Source organism: Cyphellophora europaea, assembly GCF_000365145.1.
Source record: "Cyphellophora europaea CBS 101466 unplaced genomic scaffold supercont1.7, whole genome shotgun sequence".
In the NCBI taxonomy this organism is placed as follows: domain Eukaryota; kingdom Fungi; phylum Ascomycota; class Eurotiomycetes; order Chaetothyriales; family Cyphellophoraceae; genus Cyphellophora; species Cyphellophora europaea.
The window spans coordinates 1730595-1745739 of NW_008481813.1; the positions used below are offsets into that span (position 1 = coordinate 1730595).

Consider the following 15145-nt stretch of genomic DNA (forward strand, 5'->3'; position numbering starts at 1 on the left):
CACAACATCTCTAACCATACACCTATTTAGGCTAGAGGTCTGTAATAGGCACTTCAAGGCAGAACATCGTACAATGAGCGCAGGGACACCAGCATTGCTTGAGAAGACGATAAGTATCAAGATCAGCAGATCACGGCCAAAAGAGAGAGAGAAATGGATTTGGTGGGGGCGATATGATAATAATCATTAATTAGTGAGTACGGGGGATGGAACTAGGGAATCTATGGCATGGCAATCTGGAGAGGTTTCCGGTACCCATTAGCTTTGGGGTTTGGAAAGGGCTGAGGCGGGAGTCGAATCACTTACCGAATGGGCAGCGTCGACTCGCAAATGTGCTACAGGGCATTGTGTTTCTGCAACTCGCTGTGAGTTGTCCTTACACTTTCGGGCCTCTGGAGTTCAGGACTGGGGTTAGTGAGGAAAGGCATGGTTAGTGAGTAGTGGGGATCGTAGCTGCTGGTCAGATGAGCGAAGGACAACTCTACAGCCGCGTGAGTTCGGTAGCCTCCATAACTTGCTGATCATCCTTACACTTCCAAGTCTTGGTGACAATGAGCTCGCTGGCAGTCCGGCTGACAAGGATAGTCACATAGTCGATAACCACCTTCCGAATCATACCTGAACGAGGATTGCGTGGATCAGCCCTCACTTCAACGGTTCGCTGACGCTCGCTGAAGTTCCAGCCCTTGATGAAGTCGGCCCAGATGCTGACAACCTCTGAATTTCGTTGCAGCAGGACGTCTCCGACGGCATGGGTCTTACCGGTTTCGATGATCTCCTTTTGGTCCTTTTCGTCTTGCACGCCCATGGCACGCTCGATGATTTCATTGACTTTAGCATCGACCTTGGACTGGTAGGAATCGACAATGAGCTGCTGGCGATTCTTGGTGTGGGTAATGCCGCACTCGAGGCACATAGCAGGCTCCAAGATCGTGCTGGTACCCTTCTTTCTGGAGATACCACCAGATGGAGCACAATCAGGCGGCACTTGGTGTCCACAAGCCACGAAAATGAGCGGCTGTGGGAGCTGCGGAGGGGGCTGCGGTGGTTGACGATTTCTGTTCGGCATTTTGTTGGGCGTTAGTTTTGATAATTGGTCGTACGAGAGGTGTGAGAATGTATGGGAAGGAGGATGAGCATAGACGGCTGGCAGTTGACCCATATTTGTAGGTAGTCGACGTCTGTCCATTCGAAAGTCTCGAACAATGCAGTCTTGTACGTGGCTGTGGCAGATGTCTCTGTAATTGACAACCCCTCGGTTTGTCGGCAACGTAAATTTGCGAGATTGTGATGTTGTCACAGTCCAAGAACGACAGCCAGGCGTCTAGCCGTGCCTGGACGCTCTCGTCCCAATCAAAGACTTCGTCACCGTCCAATCTCTCTATGCTGGGCAGAACACATTCGACAGTAAAAGCACAGGATCCAGGATGCTTGATTGGTGACGCACTTGCCTCACTATCACCAGTCCTGGTCCATACCGAGTGAAACGAGTATGTCTAGCTGTGAGATTTGCTGTAGCGAGGTGTCTCGGTTGCGCAGGCGCAGCTGGCCCAGCTGGCGACAGCTGGCACACCGGCAAAGTGGTAGACATAGCACAGGGCCGTCCCGATTCGCCCTGCCGAAGGACGGTATAATGAGCTCAAGAACTACTAGCAGTTGTCGATGTGGCCCAGCTTCATTCACTGCCTGAGAGTGGGTCTCAGTGCAGCTCTCAGCCTTGTGCAGCCTCGTCGCGGTCCAGCATGACATCATTTCATCATTGCATCACAAACAAATTCGAACTCGAAGCAAGTTCCGGTTGCCGGCCGTCCGTTCGTTCTCTTTGGGTTCCGGGTCTCACTAATATGAGCTGTCAAGCGGTGGATCCGCCTTGTCACTGGTAGAGTTGATCTTGATCGGCTTTCGTGCCTGCATCAAACCTGGCAGAAACCTTCGAAGCTCTCTAGGTAAAGCTTAGTCCGAGCTTGGTTGTCTGTAAGTATGCAGTACCTGAACGTCATCGTAAATATGTTGTCCGCCGTTCGTCTTAAGATCGATGAGTGAGCAGCTGCGTTTCCTTTCATGCCGTCAATCTCCAGTGCTTGCTGCCAATCTCATCGAAAATGCTTCTCGTCCAGCTTGTTCTCAGCTTTGCCAGCGCCGCTACGGCTGCAACGCTTTACAGCACGTACGAATTCGATCCTTTGGAGCATCTGGCTGGCACAGCACCATATTTTGAGCCCTCCGATCCGCCGCGAGATCCAGCACCACCTCAAGGCTGTTCTGTAACACGTGCAGCCTACCTGGTTCGACATGCTGCCATCAACGCCAACGACTTTGATTATGAGACCTATATCGAGCCCTTCCTCGATAAGTTGGGCAACAAGTCCGTCGATTGGTCCTCATCCCCAGAACTCGCGTTCCTCGGTGATTGGATCCCTCCAAATTTCTCCGAAGCAGAACAGCTTACCCGAACCGGCAAGCTCGAGGCTGCTCAGTTGGGTGTGACCATGTCATACAGGTACAGCAACCTGCGGCTACCAGAGCGTGTTTGGGCTTCGACAGCTGAAAGAACAGTCAAGAGTGCTCAAGGATTGATAAGAGGCCTTGAAGTGGAGGATGATACCATTAATTTGGTTGAGGTTTACGAAGGTGAAGAAGATGGCGCAAATTCCCTGACGGCATATGAGTCTTGTCCTCAATATTCCTCAAGCTCTGGAAGTGATCAGGAATCTGTGAGCTCGTCCAATTTCTGCTGAAGGGTTCTTGTGCTAACAAACACCAGGAATATATAGAACGCTACACCGCCTCGATAATATCCCGATTCAATGCCGACGCTTCGTCCTTCAACTTCACTGCCGACGACATCTTTGCCATGCAAGCGCTCTGCGGCTACGAAAGCGTTATTCGCGGTTCATCTCCGTTCTGCTCCACAGAGCTCTTCTCACCTGATGAGTGGCTCAGCTTCGAGTATGCTAATGATATCTTCTACCATTACAACACTGGGTACGGCAACCCAAACTCAGGAGTGATTGGCTTTCCTTGGCTTAATGCGTCCCTTGGTCTCCTGACCGCCGACCAAGCCGATCAAGACCTCTACATATCTTTCACCCACCGAGAACTACCTCCGACAGTACTCGTGGCGATGGGTCTTTTCAACAACAGCCAATTCACAGGCGCCAACAACGTCAATGCGACCATGCCCACACAGCAGATCAACTACAACCGAGCCTGGATCTCCTCATACATCCTCCCCTTCCTCACCAACATCGCCATTGAACGCATGAACTGCACAGACAGCTCTGGGAGCGCCGACTCAGGCGACTCGACATTTTACCGTGTGCTCGTGAATTCAAGCCCGCAGACACTGCCAGGCTGCGCCGATGGCCCGCTGGAAAGCTGTTCCGCTTCCGGCCTGCAGGAGTATCTGAGCGAGAGAGAAGCACTATTTGGCGGCTTCTCCGAGAAGTGCAATGTCACGTATTCAAACTCAACTGATACCCTGAGCTTCTACACTGATTCTAACAACGGGACGATGGTTGGGAAGCGGGCCTGAAATTGGGGTGAGCTTTGGTGGCGATGCACCAGTCTAATGCTTCCAAATGACCATACACTATCGAGTCGAGTTTCCAGTGGTACATCTCATTCTTCTCTCATCTTGCCCTGGTGAGACTCTCACAGCAGTATGCCCCATTGATCTTCCCCACGTGCAAACACAGAAGCAGTAGTCATAACCGTGCCAAGATGTCTTCTATCTACTGCTCCTCCAACTTGGCTTCTGACGCGCGCTTTAACTTTGCGTGTCAACGTATCACAGTTGGAGCTCCATGCACGTTGGAGATATGCTTGAGCTGCTCCAGGACGCAACCATGCTCGATACCGCAGGTGCGTTTATGGTCCCAAAGCGGCTGGCGACTATCGGCGAATTGATATATTTTTGAATGCTGGTCTCGCATGCCGAAGCTTCGGGAGCTTCTATAGCCCTTTTACAAAGCTCAAGATACACGCAACAGCTGGAACATACGCATAAGTACAAGGCACACAGCGGAAGTATCACCTCCAGTCCTCTGGTATTGGCTCGTAGTGCCTCCAGCAACCATGTTCCACAACCTCCTACCTCTCCTAGCGCTCTGCGCCAACCCGGTCCGCGCCCAGCTCCTCCAATGCTCAGCCAACACCGTGGGCACGACCTACAACGGCACCGCCGGCTCGGAGCAGCAGCTCAACAGCACCACCATCCGCACCGTGCCCGCCCGCGACGCCAACCAAGGCGTCGCTGTCGACGCCACGCACTACTACTCCATCGACAACTACTCCATCACCAAGCACCACAAGGCCAACGGCACCGCGATCCAGCAATGGGCGGGCTCCCCGTCGGGGCCCATCATCCACCTCGACGGCGGCACCGTCATCAACGGCACGCTCTTCTGCCCGCACAGCAACTACCCGCAGTCGCCCATCACGTCGTCCGTGGAGACGTGGGACGTCGCGACCATGCAGCACACGCACTCCCACAGCTTCGGCATCTACCGCGGCAGTCTGACGTGGGTCGACCAGCATCCCTATACGGGCGTGTGGTACGGTGCCTTCGCCAACTATGACCGCGTGCAGGCGGGCCAGGTGGCGCCGTACGGCCTCACGATGAATACGCAGTTGGTCGAGTTCGTCGACGGCGTCGACTGGGAGGTCGCGCGCAGCTGGATCTTTCCGGAGGAGCTGCGCCAGAGTTTCAGCCCCATGAGCAACAGTGGGGGAAGCTTTGGGCGGGATGGCTGGCTTTACGTGGCGGGGCATGATGCGAGCGAGGTGTATGTCATGGGGTTCCCGAGCGCGGGCAGTATCTTGACGTGGGTGGCCACGATACAGGCGCCGGAGATTGCGGGACAGGGCATTGCGTGGGACCGAAGTGGCCTCAATGGCACGGCGGTAACGGGGCAGACGGGCAGCTTGTATGGCATCAGTCGCGAGAGCAGAGAAGTGGTCGAGATGGAAGCGCCTCTGCAGAATTGCACGGGAGGCTTGCCTCTGCAGGTGGGAAGGGCTCTGCCGCCTGGGCAGTTCGAGGACGTTGGAGGGGATTGAAGTTCAAGTGCAACATGCTGCGGCGTTCTTCGTGCGAGGCATCGTCGTTGAGTTTGAGTAGCATCGAGCCAGACCGTATCTACTGCCGGTCCGGCGAGTTATCACATGGGATGGATAGAACAAATAATGAACAGAGGTAACGTACTTACAAAGACATGTCTGCTCGGTGATGCTACGTATGGAATTTTGGTGTGTAGACTGTGGACATTCGCCCTCGAATACGCGTACCACAGTGCAAGAGAGGTAGGCCATGTTTGACATCAACGTGACATGAAAATATGACTGTAGCCAGGCCTTCTGTCAGGGCTTGCATTGCAGCCCAACGCGCGCGGAGCCTATCATTTTCTTAATGGCAATTTGCAGACCGCGACCAGATACTCCTCAATATCGGACGGCAGTGCAGTGGCACTTCGCAGTTGACGGGGCGCAAGCTCCAGCACGCGTATGGGATGTAGTGCCTGTGGCTGCTCATAGACTTCTGGGACAGGCTCTCGCCGCCATGGCTTGACCAGTGCGGCGGAAACAGCATCGGGATCCACGACAGCTCGATCCATATTGGAAAGTCAATGGGAGCTCGTGGCAATCGTCGTGGTGGCTGCGTTAGTAGGAACCTGATCTTGGCCATTCTGATAGTGTAGACCGCTTGCGATTTAGGAGAAAGCTTGTCCCATACGTAGTCGTAAAGTGGCCGTGAGTAATTAGACGACAGTGTGCTCACAGCGGAGGCTCGAGTCCATAAGGTTTGATAAGTTTGATAAGTTCGTAGAGTTCTGCTTCTGCAGCCTGGATACCCGTGTCCTGGTCCGGTCGCATAGCATCATAGAGGTAAAGCCAAACGTGGTGCGCAACGAGGAGCGCAAAACTGTCTGCATTTATCAGTGCTCCTAAAGCACCACTCTGGAGCATTGCTAGAAGCACAGCGTAGTGGTCGTACGCCTGAATGGTATCAGCGCGGTCTTTTGACTCGGTGGTGGCGCAGGCGTAGTTGAGCAGCCATTGGTTCCCCGCGGAATCAATGTTAGCGATGATTGCGAGCTTCACGTCTTCGATGCAGCTCTCTTCCGCTAAGTTCAACAGCGCGTTGAGGGTCAGCGATGGGTCACCGGCCTGTAACACGAAGCTTTGCCAATGTAGCTCGGCGAAGACATCACGCTGAATATCAAGACGGGAAAGGCAGAAGTCTTCCAAACCAGACCGCCTATTCCACCACAGCGATGAGAAACACATCGTGTTGTAACGATCAGCTGCATCACCGAAGCATACCTTGGCAACAAAAGATTCCTCTGGAGGATATCACTGGTCGACTTTGGCAATTGAAACATGATGAACGAATCCGGCTCCACTCAAGCAGGCGTGGAAGAAATCTCGAACCCTCCGCAACAGCAGCCTAGTACGGGTTGTCGCCTCTGAATGTGACAGATTGAACAGATTGCTATGCAACCCATAAGGAGGTCGGCATCACTTCAAATGGTTGGTAGAATCAGCTGTGCGGGCCAGAAGCCTCGAACTCCATTACTGAGGATAACGATCTCACTAGGAATAAGATCTTCCAGAAGAACGATATCTTCTCGACACCAGCCTTCGTCTAGGGCCAAGGCTCGTGTCACGCCGAGGTTGCCGCCACAAGATGCAGCAGGAGTTACCCAGCCATCCCGGCGCTGAAAGTAGACTGTCGAGAGCGACGCCTCAGTGATTTGGCGTTGCTCGTTATGTAACAGAACTTCGGTGGTAGTCGGAGCTTCATGGAGAATGTTCGTGGCAGCCCGAGCAGTCTCGTACATTGGCCGGTGGTTGGATTTGTGACGCGTGAATAGCGACGATGTTGTCGGCGATGGAGCCAGACACAAATCCGGCAGAACGTTTGCACCGGCGTTCGATATTGCAGCGGGAAGACTGAAGTCGTAGAGCGGGCCGGGGGCAGGAGCCGAAGTTATACTTATGGAGCCAGATATCGAAACGGACAAAGTGAACTTATATGTTTGTTCAGGCCCAATGAGGGTCATGGAGTGCGCATCAATGGCTTTTTTCAGCACACTCTCCCCACTTTCATCTGCAAAGAGCTTCGTTATAGTATCGAGATTGAAAGCCTGAGCGGACTCCAGAAGACGTTTTCTGTGGTATGCCACCAGGGTTGTATGGGTTTGCTTTCTCGACGGGACCCTCGGTGGACTCCAACGTAAAGATGTAGTCAGACGGAAGCCTGGCGCAGCTATGATCTCGTCAATCCCGTCATATCCTTCGCTGGGCGATGGTATAGCATTGGCCATATTCCAGTACCGGACAGACCTGGAGAACAGACATACAACGTCTCGGCTATGGATCAAAGCAACAGCTCATTTCTTTGTTAAGGCTCGCAGCGCGTCGATTATGGCGACAGCCGATGTAGGAATGTGCGGTGTGAAGCTCAGAGTTTTCTGTACCTCAGAAAGTGAAGCCGTTGAAGCAGTAGAGTGCTCTCTGCCAAGATATAGTGGACGCTGATTGGTGCAGATGGGTGCAGAGTTGGGGAAAGATGATGGCACCAAGTTGATCGACTTTGGTGGAAAGATTTCATGCTCTGATTCTCTTGCTCACTCCCCATCGACATTAAGCTGCATGCCAGGTTCGCAGCTTCCACTTTCCATCTTCTGTTCATTTGCTCCTTCTTTTCCATCATAGTGCGCACTCTCCGAAATGTCTGAGGCTGCCCCAACTGTCACCACGGCGCAGATACAACCCTCCAGCTCCCTATGGGATCGCGTAACAACATGGGTCTCGGAGAACAAAGTTGCCGCCTACACGATTGCCGGTACTGTGGTAGTCGTCACTAGTGCTGGTGCCATATACTACTTTTCCGATTCGCAAAAACCTGCTCCCTCGGAAAAGCGAAAAAGCAAGAAGGAACGACGGAAAGAAAAGAAGGACGCCGAAGAAGCTGCCCGCAAAGTCAAGGATGTGGAAGCTGGTAAGTGCAGCTCAGGTGATCGCGCGTGAACCATTACTAAAACTTGAAGGCGTAGCGCCCAAAGCCGCTACTGTTGAAGCTGACGCCGAAGATGAGCTACCAGAGATCACCGAGTCCACCGTCGAGTCGTTTACCGCCGAGGACCGTGCTAGCTATGCTGGCAAGCTGAAGCAGGCCGGAAACAAGGCTTATGGCTCGAAAGATTACAACAAAGCCATCGATCTATACAGCAAAGCTATCCTTTGCAAGCCAGATCCTGTCTTCTACTCTAATCGCGCCGCCTGCTACAATGCCCTGAGCGAATGGGACAAAGTCGTCGAAGACACAACCGCCGCCATCTCCATGGATCCCGAATACATCAAGGCCCTGAACCGTCGCGCACACGCCTACGAGCATCTTGGAAAGTTCTCCGAAGCTCTGCTCGACTACACCGCCAGCTGCATCATCGATGGCTTCAAGAACGAGAATTCCGCTGCTAGTGTGGAGAGACTACTCAAGAAGGTTGCTGAGCAGAAGGGCAAGGCCATCCTTGAGGGCAAGAAGAACAAGCTGCCCAGCGCTACCTTTGTCACCAACTACCTCCAGAGCTTCCGCCCCCAGCCACCTCCTGCTGGGCTCGAAGAGTCCGCAGAGCTCGACGAGAACTCCGGCAAGGGCCAACTGCGCAAAGGATTGGTCGCTATGAAGAACAAGACTGCTGATGCTTATGAGGAAGCTTCCAATGCGTTCAAGAAGGCTGTCGAGCTCGGGGAACTTGGCGAACATGAGGCTTTTGCCCTCAATATGCGCGCCACATTCGGCTACCTCGAGGGTGATGTCAATGGAGCCATGGAAGATCTCACAAAAGCCATCGACCTGCAACCATCTTTGACACAAGCATACATCAAGCGAGCCAGCATGCAACTGGAGCTGGGTGACAAAGACAAGGCGGCCGAGGACTTTGCTAAGGCCGCAGAACAAAACAACGATGACCCGGACATTTTCTACCACCGTGCGCAGCTACACTTTATCCTCGGCGAATTCGCAGATGCGGCTAAGGACTATCAAAAGTCCATCGACCTGGACCGCGAGTTCATCTACTCGCACATTCAACTTGGTGTGACACAGTACAAGATGGGTTCTATTGCATCGTCGATGGCCACCTTCAGAAGGTGCATCAAAAATTTCGACAAGGTTCCCGACGTCTATAACTACTATGGTGAGCTGCTTCTGGACCAGCAGAAGTATGAAGAGGCTATTCAGCGCTTCGAGACTGCGATCGATATGGAGAGAACCACAAAGCCGGCTGGTGCTATCAACGTCCTACCCCTCATCAACAAGGCTCTGGCTCTGTTCCAGTGGAAACAGGATTTCAAGGCTGCCGAAGACCTCTGCAACAAAGCCCTCATCAGTAGGCTGCTTTCCCTCCTCTTCACCGTGACTTGTGCTGACAGAATCTAGTTGACCCTGACTGTGACATTGCCGTTGCCACCATGGCGCAGTTATTGCTACAGCAAGGCAAGGTTGTTGACGCTCTTAGATACTTCGAACGTGCAGCCGAGCTGTCGAGAACCGAGGGCGAGATTGTCAATGCCCTGTCTTACGCCGAGGCCACCCGAACCCAGCTCGAGGTCTCCGAAAAGTATCCGCAGCTAGCATCGAGATTGTCGCAGATGTCGGCCGGTGGCGGCATTGGAGGCATGAGATAATGTCTTCTAGTCTTGTGTTCAGTCTTTTTGGGGGCATGCACCGGCGCAAGCGAGCTCCCTGCTCCTCTTCATGGTTTCAATGAGGTGTTGATGGACATATGCTTGATGAGCGCTTCTTCACACTGTGTACCTAATACTATTTGTGGTGACGACTGCCATGCTAGACTTCAGCTTGGGACAGTCTCGCTTGGGATACTACTGGCGTGGATAGTCGAGATACATGAGAAGAGAGCGATAGTGTACAACAAGCCAAACCCCCCTTTACGTGATTTTGTCTTGCCTCAAGTTGTTTATTACGCACCGAGAGGCCTTGTCACGCATTTGAGAAGCCACAAGAATAGCCCGCAGATGACTCGACTTGCCTCGCATGGTTTTGCATGAACCTCCGCTGTACAGACAGCAAGCGCAGCCTCGCTGCTGTCCGGCGCATATGGAGCTTATCTTATCGTAGCTAGGTGGATCTGCTCCGTGGATGCCTATTGGTCTTAAGTCAGCGACCCCGCCTGGCCAGGCAGAAGGCACGCCCGCTCTCACGTGTCAAACGTGACTGCAAGTCGTAAATGGTCTCCGCAGCTTCATGTGTACTACACTCCTTGCTGTCCAAGGCGCAGGAGTCTGGTCTCTGCCTCCATTACGCTTTCTGTGAGAGCACCACTATTGCCACATTGCCCGGATTCGTGGCGCTCAGCGGTAGTTGAGCCTAGGTCAGACTCGAGTCATCCTCCACGTTTGCCTGATAAAGGAGGGGCACCGTTAACCATCCTTCAGCCTGAAACAGCCCAACTTACTTTGATTCTACTTGATTCTACCACCGCCTTCACATTTCTAGGTCACTCCGATCAGAGAAACCATCGTGGGAGTCCAAACACCTTACCATCATCGCCGAGGCTCCTGCTGATCTATTCGCCATGTCACGCTCTAAACACTCCTCCGGTACATCCCATCTACCTGATATGCTGTCGACTGAGCCACTAACGATGAATACAGTTCAAGTCGTGCTCAAAGATGCCTCCGACGACCCTGACACCTCCAGTGTTCTCTTGAACAGAGTCATAACCCTGTCAGCGGATAATGCATGGACGGTCAGAGTGGGCCGAGCGACTTCTACTGGTTCTGGTCCAACTGAAAAGATTGACAATGCCTGCTTCAAATCCAGAGTGATTTCCCGAGAGCATGCTTACATCTCTGCCAATCCAAAGTCAGGTGCCGTCACGATCGAAGATGTGGGATCTATGCATGGCACGCATCTCTACCGCCATAGACTGCAGCGAGACCAGCCCCGAGATCTCGTCCAAGGGAATGTCATTGTCTTTGGCGCTGCAGTTGATCGTGGACAACGTAAGTTCATGCAGGCATTCATTCAGAATAAACGCTTACGGTTCAAAGACACATTCAAACCAATCCAGGTACAAGTTCACTGGACTTGGGTTTACGATCAGCCTTCGTCATCCATCTCAATCGCAGCCTTGCCCAACAGCTTTACTGCACCGGATGACTTGGAGGACGACGACGTCTACGATCATGGCTACTCCGACGAAGATGTGAATGAGGAAAATGCTCACAGTGTCGACCCACCCCGCCGCTTTACTGTTCCCGAGTCGGACTACTCGGACGACCTCGTCAGCATTATCTCGGATGATTCTGCTAATGATCATGAGTCACCCTCATCGAGCCCCGTCGTGCTGCAAGAAGAAGTGACTCTTATCAGCGAAAAGTCGGCCCAGCATGCTTCGGACTTCGAAGGTCACGCCTCTCAACATGCTCGACAAATATCTGAGGAGATCGCTTCGCCTGCTCAACGACCTTGGCTGCAGTCGCAACTCCCGAATGTCGCCGCACTCTTGGAGAATGAGGCTGAACGCCTGAGTGCCGTCAAGCATGCTCCGGTCTCCTGTTCCCATGAAGACGACTACGGTGTCGGTGATGAAGAGTCTGAAGGAGAAGAAGTAGACGATTTCGATGAGATCGACGAATTTGAGAGCCAAGATCCTGCGCCCGCCGAGCCGAGCTTCAGCCTCGAGGTGCCAGTGGTTGCGATGTCTCAACGTGATCCAAGCCCATCGGATGCTGCAATGGTCAAACCCACCACTGCCATGTCCCGGGCGCCTCCATTCGACCAACAGTCACCGCCTGTCCAAGATGGCGCCGAGGTCAAGCCAGAGTCTGGCCTCCGATCGGATAATGCGTGGGCCGGTCACAATGCTGTACTTCACGAACCCCTTCCGCCTATGATGGCGCCCATGTACGATGCTTACTCGCCAATTTCGATGCCGGATCAAGCCTTCGACCACATGTATCAAGTTGGCTACTACGCACCACCGTTTGCCATTCCACCAACGACACCGGTCATGCCTGCGGTCCTGCAGCGTCAGACTTATCCGGCGCCTAGAGTGGGCCGCAAACGCAAAGCCTCCGATATGTCTGAGATTGATGAGGCAGCCACTCATGAAGAAGCCGCGGCTATGTTGAGCTCGGCCACTCCAGAGCTTGCCTCTGCTTCGACCGCGCCCTCTGATGACTTGGCTACGGACGTCGAGCCCAATGTTCAAGCGCCCGTCATCACTGTCACCGAAACAGTCGACAGCATCAAGTCACCACCACCCGCCGCTCTCGAGCCTGTCCGAAAGAAGCAGAAGAGAAGCACAGCCGACTCCGGTGCTCGTGCCCCGGGCGATGGTCCAACCTTTGCTAAACTTGCGGGGACAGCTCTCGTTGGTGCAACTTTTGGGGCTACTTTTGGTGCCATCGGTGTTATTCTCGCTCTCGCTGCTCTTCCTCAGGATTTCTTCGTGTGAGAAGCAGGTTGGCGTCTGATCTCCCTATCACCCTCACCACGATTTTTCTTTTCCCGTCTACGACACGAGGCCATTGATTTGACGATACGAAGCAGCAGATTGCTTTTTTGACGAAGTATGCTACAGACGCTGGGATGACTAAGCGTGAACCACTTTGGTATCGAACTTTGCCAGTGTTGGCACACCTGTTAGGGTCGAGATATCCCAGAACTGCGGTGACACTTCGGGGCGGTACGTGACAACAATGGTTAACAGGTTATGGAGTTGCGCATTCTATTCATCCTACGATCCAATCAAGGCTATGAAGCTGGAAGGCGCAATCAATACATGGCGTAGGCATGACAAGCAATGATAAATGAGATACCCTACTTTGCGCATTTTCCAGATATATGTTTTATTGAAACGTCCTCACTTTGATATATAGGTGGGCATCTTCATTTGGCCATGAGCAGCCGCAAGGAGGCAGCAGCCAATCATCGAAACGCCGGGTATAGCAATGAGTCGGTCTTTGCACAGACTGAACTGATCTTGGCTGCCTGCACGAACATACTTCATCTTCAGCGTTATCTTGATATCTTTTGTTCCTGAGCCAGACTCTGCCTTTGCGATCTCAGTCCTGCAATCTGACACGACCTCTACTAGAGCTCTGTCCCCACTAATGTCTCAAACTCAGTGTCACTCGACACGGTCGCCCTCTTCCCCTTAACATGACTGCAGAAACCCATAAGTCATCTGCAACCATGGCGCATGAATCGAGGTCATATCACGTCTTTGCAGCTACTCCCACCGCGCTGCCCTCGTCTCAGAGCCTTGCCCTGACTTCCTGCTGCCGTTTGCAACAGCGTCGTGCCACTTGAGCCTGAAAATGAAAACCAAGAACAAGTGGGCGCTCGTGCAGGGCAGCAGGGCGGACCACCGTGGTGGCCTCCGGCTTAGTCTCGTCTCGGTCAGACCCTTCTCCTCACCGACTCTTCAACTCATGCACCAGCCGGCCTCCAACCCACACCCGCACCACGTTCCGATCATCTCCACTCCACAGCCACTTGGCCACGCGATCCTCCCACGTCTCCCACCCAAAGACATCCACGCCCCCGTCTCGCACATCTACATCTGCGTCCTCGCCGCCCGCAACGTCCCGACCCAGCGAGATCTCCTGCGCGTCCCAGAGCATGCCCTCCTCAAAAGTGCCGAGCCGACCCTCCATGCCCACGACCTTGGCGCCCCCAACCGTTCCCAGCCACAGCGCCTCCGTCACGCCGACGTTGTACCTGCTATCGCCGCCGCGGACGAAGCCGACGTGCCGGCTGACGAGGCAGGCCTGGCGCGCCGCGTCCAGGATGGAGGGGTGGTAGCCGCCGCTGACGTCCGTGCCGAGCCCGACGTCGATGCCCCGATCGAGCAGGTCGCGCACGGGGCAGAAGCCGCTGCCCAAGGCCGAGTTGGAGGCGGGGCAGTGCGAGACCTTGGCTTGGCGGGCTCGGATGGTGTCCATCTCCTCGCTGGAGAGGTGGATGGCGTGCGCCAGGATGGTGCGAGGCGTGAGGAGGCGGCTGTGGTCGTAGACGTCGGTGTAGGAGTTGCGCTCGGGGAACAGAGACTTGACGAGTGCCACTTCGTTGACGTTCTCGGAGATGTGTGTCTGCACGCGCAGGTCCTGCTCGCGCGCCAGATCGCCCAGCGCGGAAAGGGTGGAGGTCATGCAGCTGGGCGCGAAGCGCGGCGTGATGATGGGCGCGACCAGCTCGCCGGTGGGGTCCACGGCGCGACAGTGCTCGATGCTGGCGCGAGCGTTGGCGACGGACTCCTCGGTGGACTCGTCGCGGTAGTAGTGCGGACACGTCTCGGCCAGATCCATACAGACGCGGCCGACGTAGGCGCGCTGGCCCTTCTTGAAGGCGAGATCGGCCAGGAGATTCGTGGCCGGGACGGACAGCGTGGCGAAGTAAGACGCCGTCGTGGTCCCGTGCGACAGCGTGCGAGCGATGACGCGCGAGTACACGGTCTTTGCGCGCGCAAGCGGATCTGGACTGGAGGCATTCGCCCACATAGGCGACGCGGAAGTACCCAGCGAAGATTCCAACGGGAACGTATATGTCTCCAGCCAGTCCAACAGCGTGGATTTCCCAAAGATGCCGCAATTGGGATACTGCGGTGCGTGTATATGCGTATCTGTTCGAAAAGGTTGCACATCGTCAGCATTTTAGCCCGCGCCCACACAGACCATATCACTCCGCCCAACAGAAACCCACTTGCGGATCTGGACCCGTCTGTCTGAACTTACCTATGAAGCCAGGAAAGAAGAACCCATCCTCTCCCGCCGTGACGACGGGCGCCTCAACGCCCAACTTGCTCGCCGCATCGTTGGGGCCGTTGACCGTCCAATCCGCCTTCTCGATCACGCCGCTGCCGTCTTTCCGACTCACCAGCACCGCGCCTGTCCGGATGCGCAGGTCGTTGGCGGAGGGAGCGTCGATGAAGCGGCCGAAGAAGATCGTGCTGCTGCTGCTGCTGCTGGAGGAGGAAGCCATTCTGGTGATCCGCTATTTTATCAGGATGTTGAGAAAAGAAGAGATAGTTAGGAGAAACGCAGTGATGCAGACTTTTCTTCTCAAGGAGTCATTATCATAAGGTATTCTATAGACAGATGACGAACGCAA

At 54.3% G+C, this 15145-nt stretch overlaps 7 protein-coding genes across 7 annotated transcripts; 4 read left to right on the forward strand and 3 right to left on the reverse strand.

Annotated features, from left to right (window-relative positions):
* Positions 1–481: 481 nt before the first annotated feature.
* On the reverse strand, positions 482–1069 carry HMPREF1541_07761 (uncharacterized protein; the record flags this gene model as incomplete). Its single annotated transcript, XM_008722084.1, has 1 exon — positions 482–1069. One exon carries the CDS (start codon positions 1067–1069, stop codon positions 482–484), a length of 588 nt encoding a protein of 195 aa, XP_008720306.1.
* A 1033-nt stretch (positions 1070–2102) lies between these two features.
* Positions 2103–3535, forward strand: HMPREF1541_07762 (uncharacterized protein; the record flags this gene model as incomplete). The annotated part of the gene is made up of 2 exons (XM_008722085.1): positions 2103–2714; positions 2765–3535. 2 exons carry the CDS (start codon positions 2103–2105, stop codon positions 3533–3535), a joined length of 1383 nt encoding a protein of 460 aa, XP_008720307.1.
* Positions 3536–4077: 542 nt separating this feature from the next.
* On the forward strand, positions 4078–5061 carry HMPREF1541_07763 (uncharacterized protein; the record flags this gene model as incomplete). The annotated part of the gene is made up of 1 exon (XM_008722086.1): positions 4078–5061. The coding sequence occupies one exon, from the start codon at positions 4078–4080 to the stop codon at positions 5059–5061; it is 984 nt and encodes a 327-aa protein (XP_008720308.1).
* A 1463-nt stretch (positions 5062–6524) lies between these two features.
* On the reverse strand, positions 6525–7328 carry HMPREF1541_07764 (uncharacterized protein; the record flags this gene model as incomplete). Its single annotated transcript, XM_008722087.1, has 1 exon — positions 6525–7328. One exon carries the CDS (start codon positions 7326–7328, stop codon positions 6525–6527), a length of 804 nt encoding a protein of 267 aa, XP_008720309.1.
* Positions 7329–7734: 406 nt separating this feature from the next.
* HMPREF1541_07765 (uncharacterized protein) lies at positions 7735–9693 on the forward strand (the record flags this gene model as incomplete). The annotated part of the gene is made up of 3 exons (XM_008722088.1): positions 7735–8005; positions 8061–9395; positions 9446–9693. 3 exons carry the CDS (start codon positions 7735–7737, stop codon positions 9691–9693), a joined length of 1854 nt encoding a protein of 617 aa, XP_008720310.1.
* A 977-nt stretch (positions 9694–10670) lies between these two features.
* HMPREF1541_07766 (uncharacterized protein) lies at positions 10671–12488 on the forward strand (the record flags this gene model as incomplete). The annotated part of the gene is made up of 1 exon (XM_008722089.1): positions 10671–12488. The coding sequence occupies one exon, from the start codon at positions 10671–10673 to the stop codon at positions 12486–12488; it is 1818 nt and encodes a 605-aa protein (XP_008720311.1).
* A 961-nt stretch (positions 12489–13449) lies between these two features.
* HMPREF1541_07767 (guanine deaminase) lies at positions 13450–15016 on the reverse strand (the record flags this gene model as incomplete). Its single annotated transcript, XM_008722090.1, has 2 exons — positions 13450–14657; positions 14770–15016. The coding sequence occupies 2 exons, from the start codon at positions 15014–15016 to the stop codon at positions 13450–13452; spliced, it is 1455 nt and encodes a 484-aa protein (XP_008720312.1).
* Between the last annotated feature and the right edge of the window lie 129 nt (positions 15017–15145).